At 56.5% G+C, this 14,184-nt stretch overlaps 1 protein-coding gene across 2 annotated transcripts in view; it reads right to left on the bottom strand.

Annotated features, from left to right (window-relative positions):
• CRACR2A (calcium release activated channel regulator 2A) overlaps nt 1-14,184 on the bottom strand; it is a 95,577-nt gene that overhangs the window by 26,212 nt on the left and 55,181 nt on the right. For both annotated transcript variants that reach the window (XM_072954460.1, XM_072954461.1), the window contains 4 exons: nt 11,549-11,639; nt 9,193-9,288; nt 7,154-7,341; nt 2,603-2,674 (listed from right to left, as the gene is read on the bottom strand). In XM_072954460.1, the coding sequence (XP_072810561.1) occupies nt 2,603-2,674; nt 7,154-7,341; nt 9,193-9,288; nt 11,549-11,639 (447 nt within the window). The remainder of the gene's footprint in view (nt 1-2,602; nt 2,675-7,153; nt 7,342-9,192; nt 9,289-11,548; nt 11,640-14,184) is intronic.

Raw genomic sequence — 14,184 nt, 5'->3', positions numbered from 1 at the left:
GGACTGGGGTTAAGGGCAGCTGTGTAGAAGTGAGGTCAGAGGCAGGGGGATAGACGGAATGACTTGTGACACCCAGGGCCCTTCAGGATCCTGCCCTGGTCCACGCTGTCACTAAGGGAGCCTCCCCCACAGCTGGCCAGGTGTTCCAGCTCCACCTGGACTGAGCCCCGGCCCCCTTCTCCAAACCATTCATTCATGCATGTGTGCCTTCACTCAGCACATGTCCCCTGAGCTCCCGTGGCATGCTGGGCTCCGCTCCAGCCACCAGGAGTATCCCGAGGGCTGCGAGACAAAGTTCCTACCCCCCCCCCACGGGCACTGGCATTTTAGCTCAGGGATCAATGCTATTGGGAAAAACCAAGTGGGCAAGTGGAATAAAGAGGGCCAGAGATGGAGGGTAGTCAGGGAAGGCCTCACCAGGAAGGTGGCGTCTGAGCAGCGGCTTGGGGAGGGTGGGGGAGACTTCATCACGGATGGGGGACCAGCCAGGGCAAAGCCTGTTGTCGGGATACAGGGGAACAGAGAGGAGGGAGCAGGTGCTCAGAGGAGGAGGTCAGAGGGGAGATGGGTGGCATGGGAGCCCTCCATCCCTGGCCTGTGCACCACTGTAGGGGCTCGGGTTTGATCCCAGTGAGATCTGGAGCCATGGAGGGGGGTGGCTGTGGAGTGTCTAGACTGGACTCAAGTTTTAAAAGAAGATGCTGTGCTGAGAAGAGAGTGCAGGGACAAGGGTGGGGCCCTGATGATTGGCCCGTATATTGAAGTCTAGTCACTTTACAATGTTGTGCCAATATCTGGTGTGCAGCATGTTTCAGTCATACATATACGTACACATACTCCTTTTCATATTCTTTTCCATTATAGTCGCTACAGGATAGTGAATATGGTTCCCTGTGCTGGGCAGTAGGACCTGGTTGTTTACCTATTTCATATATAGAGGTCAGTATCTGCAAATCTCAAACTCCCAATTTATCTCTTCCCACCCGCTTTCCCTCCTGGTCACCATGAATTTGTGTTCTATGTCTGTGAGTCTCTTTCTGTTTTGTAAATAAGTTTGTTTGCGTGAGAAAATTCAGGCGCCAGCTGGTGGACAACTGCCCAAGGTCACGCGGTTCACCAGGGGCGGCCCTGGGGGTTGAACCAGATCCAGCTGCAAAGCGCACGTTCCTATGGGCACCCCAAAGTGCTTCCTTTTGCCTTGGGAGGGCAGCCCCCCTGGCCCGGTCACCCCCTAGCCAGTGTCCTGATCCCCGCCCCCATTCCCGCTGTCCTCCTGTCCCACCCACTCCCAGCTCCCTCTCTCCCTGATCCCGGTTTCTCTGTCGCTACCTGGTGACCTCACTGTGGGGAGGGGGCTTCTGTGGGCCTCCCTCCGCGTCTGGGCTCTCACCAGCCGACTTGGGGGGCCAGGCGATGGCACAGAGAGGCGTCTGGCTGGGATTCTGCACGGATGCTGGTCTCCATTAAAAAGACCCAAAGTAGTGGCAGCGTGCTGCCTCGGCATCCTCCCCTGCGCACTCACGCTGAATCTGCCCTTTTAGTTTTTCTAAGAACAATAGACAAAAGGAAAAAAAACCAAACCAAACTCAGACTTGCCCATCTCCTTCTCTGCCTTCGGCTGAAACCTTCCTGTGAGTCGGGACCTTCTCTCCCAGGGATTAGGACTTGGCCACCACGACCCTCTCCCGCGGCCCCAGCCTTTGGAATCACGTCTTGAGTGAAGCGGATCTGAAACGTATTCAGGCTGAAGCACGTTTATGTTGAGCGGCTGCAGCGATGCCAGACACGGCGACCTTGCCTTGCTTTCAAATTTAAAGAAAAACCCTAAAGCCGTCATAATGTCCCTGATTCAAAACCACCTGCCCTTTAAAAACCAGAATCCAAAGTCCTTGTCTGGCAGGCAGTGTGCACAGCAGCTCAGAAACCCCGGAGGCAAAAGGGAAACTTTCATCTTCCCCCACATAAGTCTGAGTTGGCTGTTTTTTTGTTTTTTTTTGTGGGGGGGTGTATGCCAACCCAAGCCGATGTGCTACGAATGCCAGACCACGGGCTTTGACCTCACAGTGGGTTTAGCAGACCGAGGAAACTCCTAAACCCTTTCCTTGGTGCCCCGTCTGTGATTCATGTACTCATTCAACAAACATGAACGGAATACAGCAGGATCAAGACAGTCAGCCAGATACGGGTCTCAGTTCTGCTCCAGCAGTGAGGATCTGGGGCTCTTTTGGCAAATGGCTTCACTTCTCTGACACTGACTTCCCCATCAGTTAACTCCTGGATTAACAACTGCCCCCCTTCCCCAAGCTTGGTGAAGCTGGAGACACAGCGTCCGGCACAGGGCAGATGCTCAATAAATTCCGGCCCCTCCCACTTAAGCGAGTCCAGAGCCGGTGCCCAGCGACACCACGCCCGCCCGCGGAGGTGCAGCCTGGGAGGTGGGGGCGGCGCGTGTGAATGGACCAAACGTGGCGGAAAGGTGGCATTCAGCTGCCCCTCGGCTGCCCAACAGTAGGCGGGGCCAGGGGGATGAAGCGCTCTCCCGGCAGGCGGGGGAGACTCTGGGCTGCCCCTCTCAACCTCAGGCGTGGGGATGCGGACGCACCTCAGGAAATCCAGCTGTTTCAGGAGCCCCGACTTCTCCCGCTGCAGGCTCTCCGTCACGCGGTACACTTCCCTAGGAGGAGGTAGACGGCAGAGATGAGCAGCCACGCCCGGGAGCCAGGCAGGTGGGGCTGCAGCCAGACCCCCGACCCCCGACCCCCGAGTGGGACCCCGCCGGCCTCCTGCTGCAGAGCACGGCTCAGCGCAGGGGCTTCAGCCAGATCTCAGCCAGTCATCGCAGGGCCGCTGTCTGGAAGCCGCCATTATCCCCACTTTACAGACACAGACAGTCAAAGGTCACACGGACGACCCATGACTGGGCCAGGGTTCTCATCCAGCCCCGGGCCCAAGAGCCCGCCCTAGTGATGACTGCACCGCTGCCAGCTCACACCGGAGGTCAGGGATCAGAGTCAGCACGCTCCCCCCTCCCAACCCCTGATGCTGGTTTACTTTGTTTTCAGGAGCCACTGAAGAATCATTTTTCCTTTCCCACCTGCCCCCAACAGTCTCTGATCTGTTCCCAGATGTCTGGAATTTCTACTGTTGGCCATTCCTTTCTCTGACTTAGGATTTCTTATCTCCAGCTACAAAGCAGAGCTTTAATGCTATCAAGCGTAATCCGTCCTTCGTACCACTGTGTGAGCATTTCATTCCTAGGAATTTTGAGGGAGGGGAGAGGACGCTGAGCGATACGTGGGGTCGCTGGAGGGCAATTTAGGCTGCAAGGTGGGGGCCGTGTGTGCTCTCCTTACACCTGCACCCTCCACGCGGTGCCGGCTTGGGGGCACAGGCAGCAAACAGCAGCGGGAAGGATGGGAGGGGAGAGGGTGGAAGGAGGGGCCGGCAGGGGTGGAGGGAGGAGGAGAGACGGAATGGAGGAGTGGGGTAGGCGAGGAATTCGGCCCCACTCAGAGAAGAATGGAAAAATGTAAAGCAGATCTGAGTGACACTGGAAAAGGAGCCTTGCTTAACTGTACAGTTCTGCCTCCATCCTTCTGTCTGGGCTCTGCACCGTGGTGGGAGATTTTAACTGTCCCTCAGGCTTACTGCAAAGGGTCCGATGGCCCACGTATCCAAACCACAGCATGGTTTTCCGCAGGGAGCACCTTACGCCCGATAAATCTCTCGTCCATGGGCTGTCAGGGCTGCCTGGACTGTGCACACCCTGGGCTGAGCAGGGACGTCCCCCAAGTCGATGGTCTTGCTGGGCTGGCGAGAGCAGCACCGCTGGCTGGGGCCTCGGGACTCGCCCGCCAAGCTCACGATCGCCTGATTCCTTAAGAGGTATCTGCGGGTTTTTCCCTTTTATAGAACAATTATAAAGTCAATTTTCGACGGTAACAGACTGAATCAGAGTCTAAGTTCACCTGAGACAATCCCAATTAAGCAACGAAACTTCTCTGGCTCCTGCGGAGCTGCAAACTCAGGACATTTCATCCCCAATTAGATTTAATTTCAACTTGAGGGAAAACAATGCATTTCCCATGATCCCTGTTGGGGACTCTGCTCTGATCAGTATCATGGGATCAGCACAGCTGCCTGGTGCCCTGGGAGCCAAGGTGGCCTGTGCCCGGCTTTGGGGCCCCCCGACCCCAACCCCAGGCCCTGCTGCTTTCTGGGGGCAGCCGGGAGCAGACGGCTTTCCCCGCTAAGGACGCTCACTCACTGGAGACCTAAGGGCTGGGTTCTCAGACCGTTTGACTGCGGGGCTAATTCCCACATCATAAGGCGCTCCAGGGGCGGGTCTCCTTACACAGCACCAGCGGACCTCCGAGCTGTGCACACACACACACACACACGTACCTGGCATGTGGTGGTGCAAATACACCTCCGTCTGTCTAGTAGGCATACCTCTGTCTGTCTAAACACACACACATAAATATTCAGATTTTTCGTGTGTTAACAAAAAGAGAAGCATTTCTGAAAAAAAAGGACACTTGAATATTTGACTAAATGACATTTAAGGTCCTTCTAACCTAGACAGTCCACAAGTTTACATCTGGCTAATGTGTGGAGTGAGGGGTAGAACTCGCCATTTCGTGGTAGTGACTGGTGAGAGGTCTGTGGCTGCCTGAGGAAGCAGCTGTGGGCTGTTTTCATGAGAAGGAATGAAAACCAGAGCGCTCGCCAAAAGATCCGCCAAGTGAAAGATGCAGGCAAAAGTAGCACCGTGTGCTGCTGCTTTGTGAATGAAAAATGTGTGTGTGTGTGTGTCCACGCCCGCCTGCGTATGCGGAGGAACACTCTGGAAGGATCAAGGGGTGACGGGAGGCCAGGAGTCAGGGGAGGGGCCAGCCTCTGAGTGTACCTCCCTCTGTGCCGGTCGAATTTGTGCCTTGTCATTAACGACCTACCCAGAGGGAAAGGTAATTAACAACACAGACAGAGGAGCTGCTTTGCAGCTGAACCCCCCTTCCTGTTACCGCTCCTGCTTGATTGCTCCTTCTTTATCTGACTCTAAAATCTCATTCTCCTTCCCTGAGCACCTTCAGAGCACAGGAAGATTAATTTTGCCCATTGTGAATTCTAGCTAACGCACCACGCAGTCTGTTTACCCAGAAGCTCCCGCTCCTGGCGCCCAGCTGCTCGGGAGCAGTGTCAGGCAGCGGGGCACTGGCAGGGAAACCTGGGCGTCAGGAGGACGGGGCTCTGACCTCGTTTTCCAGCCCTAACGAGCTTACTGGCTATGGGTTGGTCGCTGTCCCTCTCTGAGCCTCAGTTTCTTTCCTTTGTCAAATGAAGAGGCGGGTTTGAGCATGAAGGTCCCATCAGCACCGCTGGGCTGGGATCCCGCCCTGCAGAGGACAGGCCGCCCTCCTCTCCCAGCCTCCCCAGACAAGGCTCGCTCTCCTGGGCCCCAGCGCGCCCTCCGGCTGCACGAGATGCCGCAAGACAAGTCCTGAGGTTCTGCAGTCATCTGTCTCTCCCTCCTAACCCTCCTTCCCTGTGTTTCAATTCCCAGCCTCCAGAGATTGCATCTCCGGCTTGGTTGATTAAGATGAGGCTTGAGGAAGAGTGCGGTCCCACGCTGAGCCGCTACCCTGGCTCCGGTGCGTGGCTGCTCGTTTCCATTTGCTGCTCTCCAGCCTGTAGATGTTTGCTGCTTTTAGGACTTGACTGAATTTTAAGAGCCCGAATCCTTCCTTCTATTTGTCAAGGCAAACGCCTTGTTGACCTGCTCTCAACGAGGAGGAAAGGATTCTGCTTGTTTACAAGGAAATACACTGTCCTTCCTCCGGTGCCCCAAGCGTGGGGACGGCAGGGCTGGTTGTGCTTTCAGTCAACGGCTTGGGAATGCATCTGTTTTTCAGCGGGAGATATCTCACTCGGGCAAAACTCCAAACCCAAACACATCTCCCCCCTCTCCCCCCGCTCAGTCCCAACCACTGCAGCACCCCACATGTGAGTCAGACAGCGAACCATGCGATCTAGGCCGATGGACCAACATTTTGCCAACACTCAGGTCAAGGCTTTTGAACAAGGAGAGTTGTTAACATGTGGAAAACACCAAGCCTGGGTGAGTAAGACGGCTCTTCCCTCTGCGATCAGACTTCATACCCTGCTCGGCCCGGGACCAAGCACACAGGTAAATTTTGCAGAGTGAATGCACGAGTGTGTGAATGATGGCCGGTCCCCATCCTGTGCACACACTTTCTGGAGTCAGCCACGTGTGGCCAGCACTTAACATCCTGGGACAGTTACTGAACACCTCTGGACCTCGGTTTCCTCGTCCGTAAATCAGAGCTGATAATAAGAGTAGCTGCTACATGAGGATGCTGAGAAGGTCCAATGAGATAACGTTGGACTTTCCACCCAAGTGAGGTATGTTCAGTGCCCAGTACAGTCCCTGAACTGAGTAGCTTTCAACAAACGTTTGCCACGTGACTGAGCCAATGAAAGCACGGATCCACGAATGAACGGATACACTAGTGGGATTCCTCCCCCCCGGGCCTCAGAGCACACTTGTTCTCAAAGCCGGATGCTCCTGAGACTCATTCCTCAGGGACCCCTCTCGCTCAGGTGCAGACCCAGCCCTGGACACTGAAAGCCGCAGTTTGTCAGCAAACCGGGCCGGGAGAGACGTGGGATTCCCCACTGGGACCCCGGAGAGGAGGGCTGGTTGGGGAAAAGGACAGGCAGAGCAGAGGGAAGCTCCCAGGGGCCCACGGAACCATACGCTGCCCTCGGAAGTCCCCCTGCTCTGCCCTGACCACCTCGGTCTCCCAGGTCTCCGGAGCACAACGGCCACGCGTGGTCTCTGCTCCACTCAGCTCTCCCGCAGCCCGCCTTCCACCTGTTGGCTGGACAGCGTCTGTCTAATTACATAGTGCATTTCCCCAGAATGAGACTCTGCGTGTCTCATCCATCCCAGTAACGCCTGGCACAGAGCTGGCCTGCTTACTGGTCTCAGGATCCGAGACAAAGGTTCCAAGAAGCCACAGCCCTATGTTATGAGCAAGGAGAAGGGTCGGGAGGGTGGGGGCAGTGCTGACAGGCTCACAGCAGGGGATGGAGCCCGAGAGCAGCGCGGGGGTGCAGGGGCTGAACTCACATCTCCTTCTCCTGGTGCAGCTTGCAGGCCTCTCGCTGCAGGCTCTCCAGCTGCTGCTGCGCTTCCTGCAGCTCCCGGGCCGTCCGCTCCAGCTCCCGGGCCAGCTCCTGGTTTGTGAGCCTCAGCTTGGTGTTCTCGGCCCTGGTTTCCTGCTTGTCATTGCTCAGGGCGGCACACTGGCCTTCCAGCTGGAAAGGAACCGGGGCCAGGGGTGTGCAGAGGGTGAGCACCGCCATGGTCAGGCTGGCCTGCCCCCGCCACGCCGCTTTCCCCGCTTGCTGGGCTGAACCTGCCCCGCGGCCCCTCACTGCCTCCAGCCTCGGGGAGCTCTGTCTTCCCCGTCGTTCACACACACACACTCTCGGAGGCAGGCGGGCTTCCAGAGCACACCTCGTCCCGTCCCCGTCTCTGCGGGGCCACCGAACAGGCCGCGGGAGCGGCGCCACCCAGAGACCGCCAGGAAAGGAAACGCCACGTCGTCTGTGTCCCTTGCCCCGGTGACAGAGAGCCTCATCATCTCATCAGTGGTCTCATCGGTGGCCTTGAGATCTGACCTAACTCCCTCTTCTCCTTTACGCCGATTTCCTTTCCTTGGTCCTCGATGGAGGTGATGCCGTTTTCCTAAAACCGCCCCTCCCGGTCATGAGTCCTAAGAGCCCACCCGTTCAGCCCTTTCCTCCTCTCCGCTGAGCCAGTTCAGCGCCTTGAATCCAGAGAAGCTTGGTGTGGGTAGCCAGAAACCCTGGAAACTCTCAGGGAAGAGCTCAGACAGGTCAGACCGGACACACACCACTTCTCACGTCCCTGAAGCAACTGAAAACCCTGCGTTTGTATCGCCTCAGCTTTCCTTGGCTGGTGATGATGCTGTGCAGTGCTTCCAGCCCTCTCACCAGAGGAAGACTCAAACCAAGGCAAATAGACCATCACACGTTCAGTGCAATGAACGTGGCCAGAAGGAGGAGGAGGAGGCCGCAACAAGGCATCTTGTATGATTCTCAAGAGGCTCCTGTGTAATCAGGCGAGCATGCAGTAATTAAGTGGAGTGGCAATCATTCAGGGGAGGATAAATCTAATTGGTAAGAACTTAATGCAGAGGAGTGAGGAGGAGGAAGGGAACAAGGAGTGTCTGTGCAGGGGGAGGGGAACGCTCTGAGAGTGTCTTGCTGCAGGAGAGAAACCAAAATCTGCAGGTTGGGTGCTCACGGGAGTGATGCAGTCTCCAGCCTTAGCATGGGGTGTCTTCAAGCGCACTTTAATGTGTCACTAAAAACAGCCCTCTCTATTCACATGGAAGCAATGCGTCTGGGTCTGTCCAGGGCTGGATTCCTTCCAGCATCAGACAAAACAAAACAGGAGGCCAAGTGGAGTCCGGGCCTCTCTCCTCTATGAGCCCTTGCTTTGGAGAGGAGGCTGCGAGCGTGAGGTGTGCCTCGGTAATCAGTCTCCCAGCCATGGTGGAAGGACACCACCCCACACAGTGTACCACTCAGCCCGTCTCTGGCGCTCAGGTGCCTGTCTCCATCCTGGAGGGTGACAGGAACCGTCCCAAAGGACGCTGGTGCACCTTGTCTGGCACACGAGAAGACGGGATGGCCAAGCTGACCTTTGAAGAGCCTCTTCCACCTGGAGGCACCCCTGGCCATCCTGGCAGGAAGACGTGACAGTCCACAGCCTCCCCCCAGATATCAGTGACCGTGTCCCGCCAACCTCAGCATCCCCGCCCTGCCTCACACAGGATACAGGAAACATGTTACACTTTGGCCTTCTGGTGGCTCCTGGGCAGAAGCATGCAATGATGCCTGCAGGTACTTCGAGGGGGAATTCTCGGCAATTTTCCCAAGTGCAACACCTGGCACGGGAGAGGTGAAGGCTTTATCTTGGAATTACCTATAATTTCTAATGCTCTCTTTTGTATAGCTAAATGCTTCTTCTCAGATGAAAAGAAAAAGTCCTTAAGCAAATGGCAGGGAGAGCGGGCAGGAGCCAGAGCCGAGGGGGAGGAAGGGTCTGGCCCTCTGAGGACACGGACAGGAGTGTACCCGCTTCTGCTTCTGGGTCAGCTGCTCCAGCTCCTGCTCCTTGGAGAACAGCTTCTGTTCCAGCTCCTGACTGCGGGCCTGGAACCTCTCCGTGTCCTGCCAAGCCAGGAAGAGCGACACATGAGGCCCAAATGCACCCGGGATGGAGATTTTTTTCCACCTTGAATCTGCTCCACCACAGGGCCCGCCCATCCTTTGGACCTTGAGGCCCTTCCCACAAGCTCCCAGTGTCTCACTGCCTCGCCGGCACAGAGCGTTGAGGCGGCCTGTTATGCTGGAGCTGGACGTGCAGGTGGTTAAATATTTCCCTCGTGGACTCACAGCGCGAGAGATGGAGAGATCCAGCCAGGGGTCCAGCCTTTCCAGCTGTCCTCAACTGTAGCCCCGCCATCCTCACGCTGTGGCCAGGCGAAGCCTGTGTACCCAGGGGCTTAACAGCCTGGCCAAACACATCTTCACAGCTTCCGTGTTTATGCAAACAGCATGAATCTAAGCACTGAGGCTGAAAGGCGTTTGGGTCTCAGGGGCACCGAGGAGGGAGAAGCCGGGGCAGGAGGGGAGAGGTGGAGGCGCAGGCTCCACGTGCTCAGGCGGCCTCACTGGTGCACACTTGGCCGAGAATTTTTCTCCTCCGACCTCTTCCCACTCACCATCCCCGGGCCTTGGCCCACCCTTTGTGCTGGAAGCCCACCTCTTTCCTTAGCTACGACCTTTAACTTACAGTCATGGTTTGGGTAGAGGGTGCTGAATGCCCCCCAGAGCTCAGCCCCTCTGAGCAGAAGGCCACTGGGGTAAAAGGGTGGCTTTCCTATCTGGGGGGCCGGGGTAGGGGGAGGCTGCTGTTCTTGGAAATCTCTGGCCGCGTCTGCAAGGGGAGGAGCTGAGTCCTGTCTGCATGTCCCGCTTCATCACACAAGAGGCCGGACACAGCCGGAACGCATGGGAGCCCTAAGAAGCAAGCGGGGGCGGTCTGGAAATACCGACCCTGTGCAGGGGCCCTGGGAGAACATGGCCGGCTTTTTCTGGGAGGCATTCAGACGCCCTTTCAGTCTGGACATCTGTGATCATAAATGGGGCTGCGGTGTGGATAATCGGAAGCAGCATAAAATGAAAGACCGATTCAAACCAGCCTGCACCAAGGAGGAGGGAAGGGGCCTGACAACAGCTCAGGTCTGCGCTGAGAGGCAGCGGGTGACAGGGTCCCGTGTTCAAAATTCTATGTTGACTCTTAACTCCCAAGGTGACGGCCCCAGGCGGTGGGCCCTGTAGGGCTGATCGGGTCATGAGGACAGAACCCACGTCAGTGGGATTCGAGCCCCCATCGGAGACGCCAGGGGACCTGCCTGTCCACCCGAGGACACAGAGAGCGCTGGGCAGCCCGCAGCCGGGAGCAGGGCGCTCAGCAGGACCTGGCCGTGCTGGCCCCCTGCCGTGGGCTTCTAGCCTCCAAAACTGTGCGAAATAAGTACTAGTTGTGTATAAGCCACCGGGTTATGGTATTTTTGCCATGGCTTGGACTAAGCCAGGAGAACACCGTTTGAGACCGAAGACTTTTCTGCTGAGAACCCACTCAGCGGAGAATCCAAAGACGGATCATAGAGCGTTGCCTGTAGCTCTGTTTTAGGAGTGTGTCCCCCTGCTTAGCCTGGAAAAGGAGGGGACGTCACTGCTTCTGACCTCCCGAGACAAACAGCAGGGCTTGGGGGAAGGCGAAGGACAGGCTAGAAGCAGGGGTGTGAGTCTGACGTCTCCCCTGGGCATTGAGAAGGGGAGGAGTTTGCGTTGCCCTGGGAGTTAAATTCTCTAGGTGCCGAAGGGGAAGGGGGAAGCCCCGGGTCTACTGAGGGGGCTGCGGGGCATGGAGCGGGACGGGCTGGTGCGCCTGGGGGCGCCTGCCATGTAGGTCTCGGGACCGGCCCAGGCCCAGGCCCGGCTTCAGGCTGCTCCCACTGGTAAAGCACCTTCATCCTTTTGTGCATTTATTCCTTCCTTCGTTTGCTCACTTGTTCATTCATTTATTGATTCAACACACATGCCGAGCACCTGCTGACTACGCCCCAGGCATGGTGGAGGTGCTGCGGCTATGTCAGTGCATCAGAGATAAAGATCTCCCTCTCTGGGGCTCACGTGTTAGAAGGACCAGGCGGATCACAGTCGATAAGAATAAACCAACCAGTAAATGATGCACCACGTTGAAGGTGACGACTGCCTTGGAAGAAACCAACAACGCAGAGAAACAGGAAGCCAACAGTGCGGTGGGCGGCGGGCGCCCTGCAGGCTTAGGTGGGGGGAGGCGGTCCGGGCAGGTGAGGGTTCAGCCCGGCCCGCAGCCAGGCCCCGGGACGGGGGCTCTTACCTTCAGGAGGAACTTCTCCTTCTCGCTTTTGATTTGTTGCTCCATCTCCTCATAGAGGTGCTGGATTTCTTCGTCATAAGCAGCAATTTTCCTGCCGACAGAAGCAGAGTCTGATGAGATTGACACCGAGACCCCCCTGTCCCGCGGTGGAGAGTCCCAGAGCTCCGGGCGGAGAGGGTGACCACATCGCAGGTCAGGTCAGCCAAGGCTGCAGGGCCAGCTGACCCCAGGGGCCCGGCCGAACCCTCTCGTCCTCCTGTCTCCTGGCCGTCACTCCCCCGGCTCTAGCTTCCTGTCCTCTGCTGCGCTCTCCAGCTGCTTGCCCACTGATCCCTGTGGTATCGGCAGCACAAAGGTGTGTCGTGCTGGCTTCTTTTCTGCTTGGTTTCTTGGCTTCTCTCTTTCCCCCTCTGGATGCTGTCCCTCTGCCTAGCTGCATCAGCACCGTCTGAACTGTACTTGCCTGGAAATTGTGTGCTGAACTTTGTGTGACCCGCACTTCTCAGCAGATTTTCCAGAGGGTCCCTGGTGGTGACCGCCACCACCATCACCACACCCCTCCATAGGAAGGGTCCCACACCTGGCCAAGGGCTCAGGCCGTCTCGGCACAGGGCGAGGCTGGTTAAATGCTGAGGGTGGTGCTGACACGTCCTCACCCCTGCTCTCAGCATCCTCTCCTCCTCTGGAGAGCCCCACAGGACAGGAAGTAAGTAGCTGGGCTCCTGCACGGAGACGGAGACAGACGTGGCTCGGGGACAAGGTCTGTGGGCCACCCCAGGGCAGCTCCTCCTTCTCTCCCAGTAACGGATCCTCCCCCAAGTTCAAACGGGAGGGACTGGGTGTTAGCACCTGAACCAGGACCAGAAGTGACCACACGTGGCATTCCCAGGGGACTGCGTCTTCACGCCTCCTGTCCAAAGAGGGTGTATGAAAGGCCCTCGTGGCCCCTCCCTCCCTCCCCTCTTTCTCTCCTGTTACAGGGGCTCTAGGCTCCAGCAAGCAGGTGGATGGCGTGGCTCTCAAGGTCTGTTCTGAACACACAACACACACACCTACCGCAAATTTCGGCACCTGCCCTTCTAAATGCAAACGCTGCCCCTCCTCGTCCTTTACTCGAGGAAACATGCTTTTATAATTGAGGAAAGAGCCCTGGTTCTCAGTTCTGAGAAGTACTGGGGAGATTCTGAAGAATACAACAAGGATGGGAAAGCATTCATTCCTCGGAGCCTTCCACCCTTCAAATACACACCTCCTGTATCTTGATGTCCCCCGGGACTCTGGTCCGGCGCCCTCCCTGCTGCCCGAGGCTGCCCGCAGCCCACTGCCTGCCCTTCCTCACTCACTGCCTGTCAGGGGAGCACTGACTGCCATTTTGATCGGCATCCTTCCAGTCCTACAGAAACCACACAACAGACCCGGACGCGGGAACTGGTGTGGGTCTCCGTGGTCCAGGTCACTCATCTGTCTTTGCTCCCTTTCTTGGTTGGACCCCCAAGACCACCAGCCTGACTTAGAGTGAATATGACATTGGCCCGGGGAATGCTGAGCGAGAGAGGACAGCGCTCCAAGACCCCAAGAGCGGAGGCTCTGTGTTCACCACTGGGTTCCCCGTCCCCAGAGTAACACGTGTCTTTTTGGCTAAGAGTGAGAAATCTTGTCTTGGTAAATGACAAACGTTTGGACTGTCACTTTGGTTCTTAGCTAACCCATAACAACTACAAGGAAATAATGGCAAGAAATAGGGAGTGAAGGCACCTGCTGTGGAACAGGGCCACCCCAGGGACACAAATGAATACGTTTTCATGGAAATTCCAGAAAGAAAGATGGTCTTCCCTTGGTCCCTGGACTTCTCTTCCTGTGTGCAAAGAAATTCAGATGCTGGATGTGAATGGTACTGAGGAAAACTTTAGAGACAGTGATTCCAGCCATATGGGTACCAGAGAACTAATAAAGGGAGATGAGAAAAACTTAAAAATGGATTTGGTGCTGTTAAAGCAATACTAATTACAACCATTCATATAAGCTGTTTACCATTCAGGCCTAATAACCATGCAGGGCATTCATTTAACACTGTCATTAAATGTGTTATATTAACTTGAAATTTTATTTGATTAAATTAAGAAACCCTATGCTTTTTGTGCTCACATGTCAGTTTGTTGTCGTGAAGTCAGTAACTTTGCAAATTGCTCAAAACAAAACAACAAAGAAATAGAGGAAAGATAGATGGATCTTCTGAAGGGAACCTCCCCCCAGCCCTCACCACAAAGGATGTGCCCACCACCAAGAGGCCCTGGGACCCCGGTGGGCGTCCAGCATCCTAGACCCCAGCAGACTCAGACACGGAACCCACGCTTTGGAAATGCTTTTGAACAAAGCTGGCCTCCTGCCAAGGCCCGAGTGACTTCAGAGGGTGAGCCCTGACTCAGGGCTGGACACCCGAGCCCCGGGAATAGGAACATGAAGGCCCTACGCACACCCCTCGCATCACTGAACCAGCCCAGGGGGCAGGAGACCGGGGTTCTGATCCCAGAGCCGGCTCATTTCCTCCACGCGACCTTGGGCAAGTGCTCCGACCTCCTGCGACCCGGGGACTGGTGTTCCCTCCGGCCTCGTTGCGATGATGAACGGGAGGGCAA

This window comes from Vicugna pacos, chromosome 34 (genome assembly GCF_048564905.1).
Source record: "Vicugna pacos chromosome 34, VicPac4, whole genome shotgun sequence".
NCBI lineage: Eukaryota > Metazoa > Chordata > Mammalia > Artiodactyla > Camelidae > Vicugna > Vicugna pacos.
The sequence above is the reverse complement of the archived record's forward strand: the minus strand, read 5'-3'. Positions and strand labels throughout refer to the sequence as shown.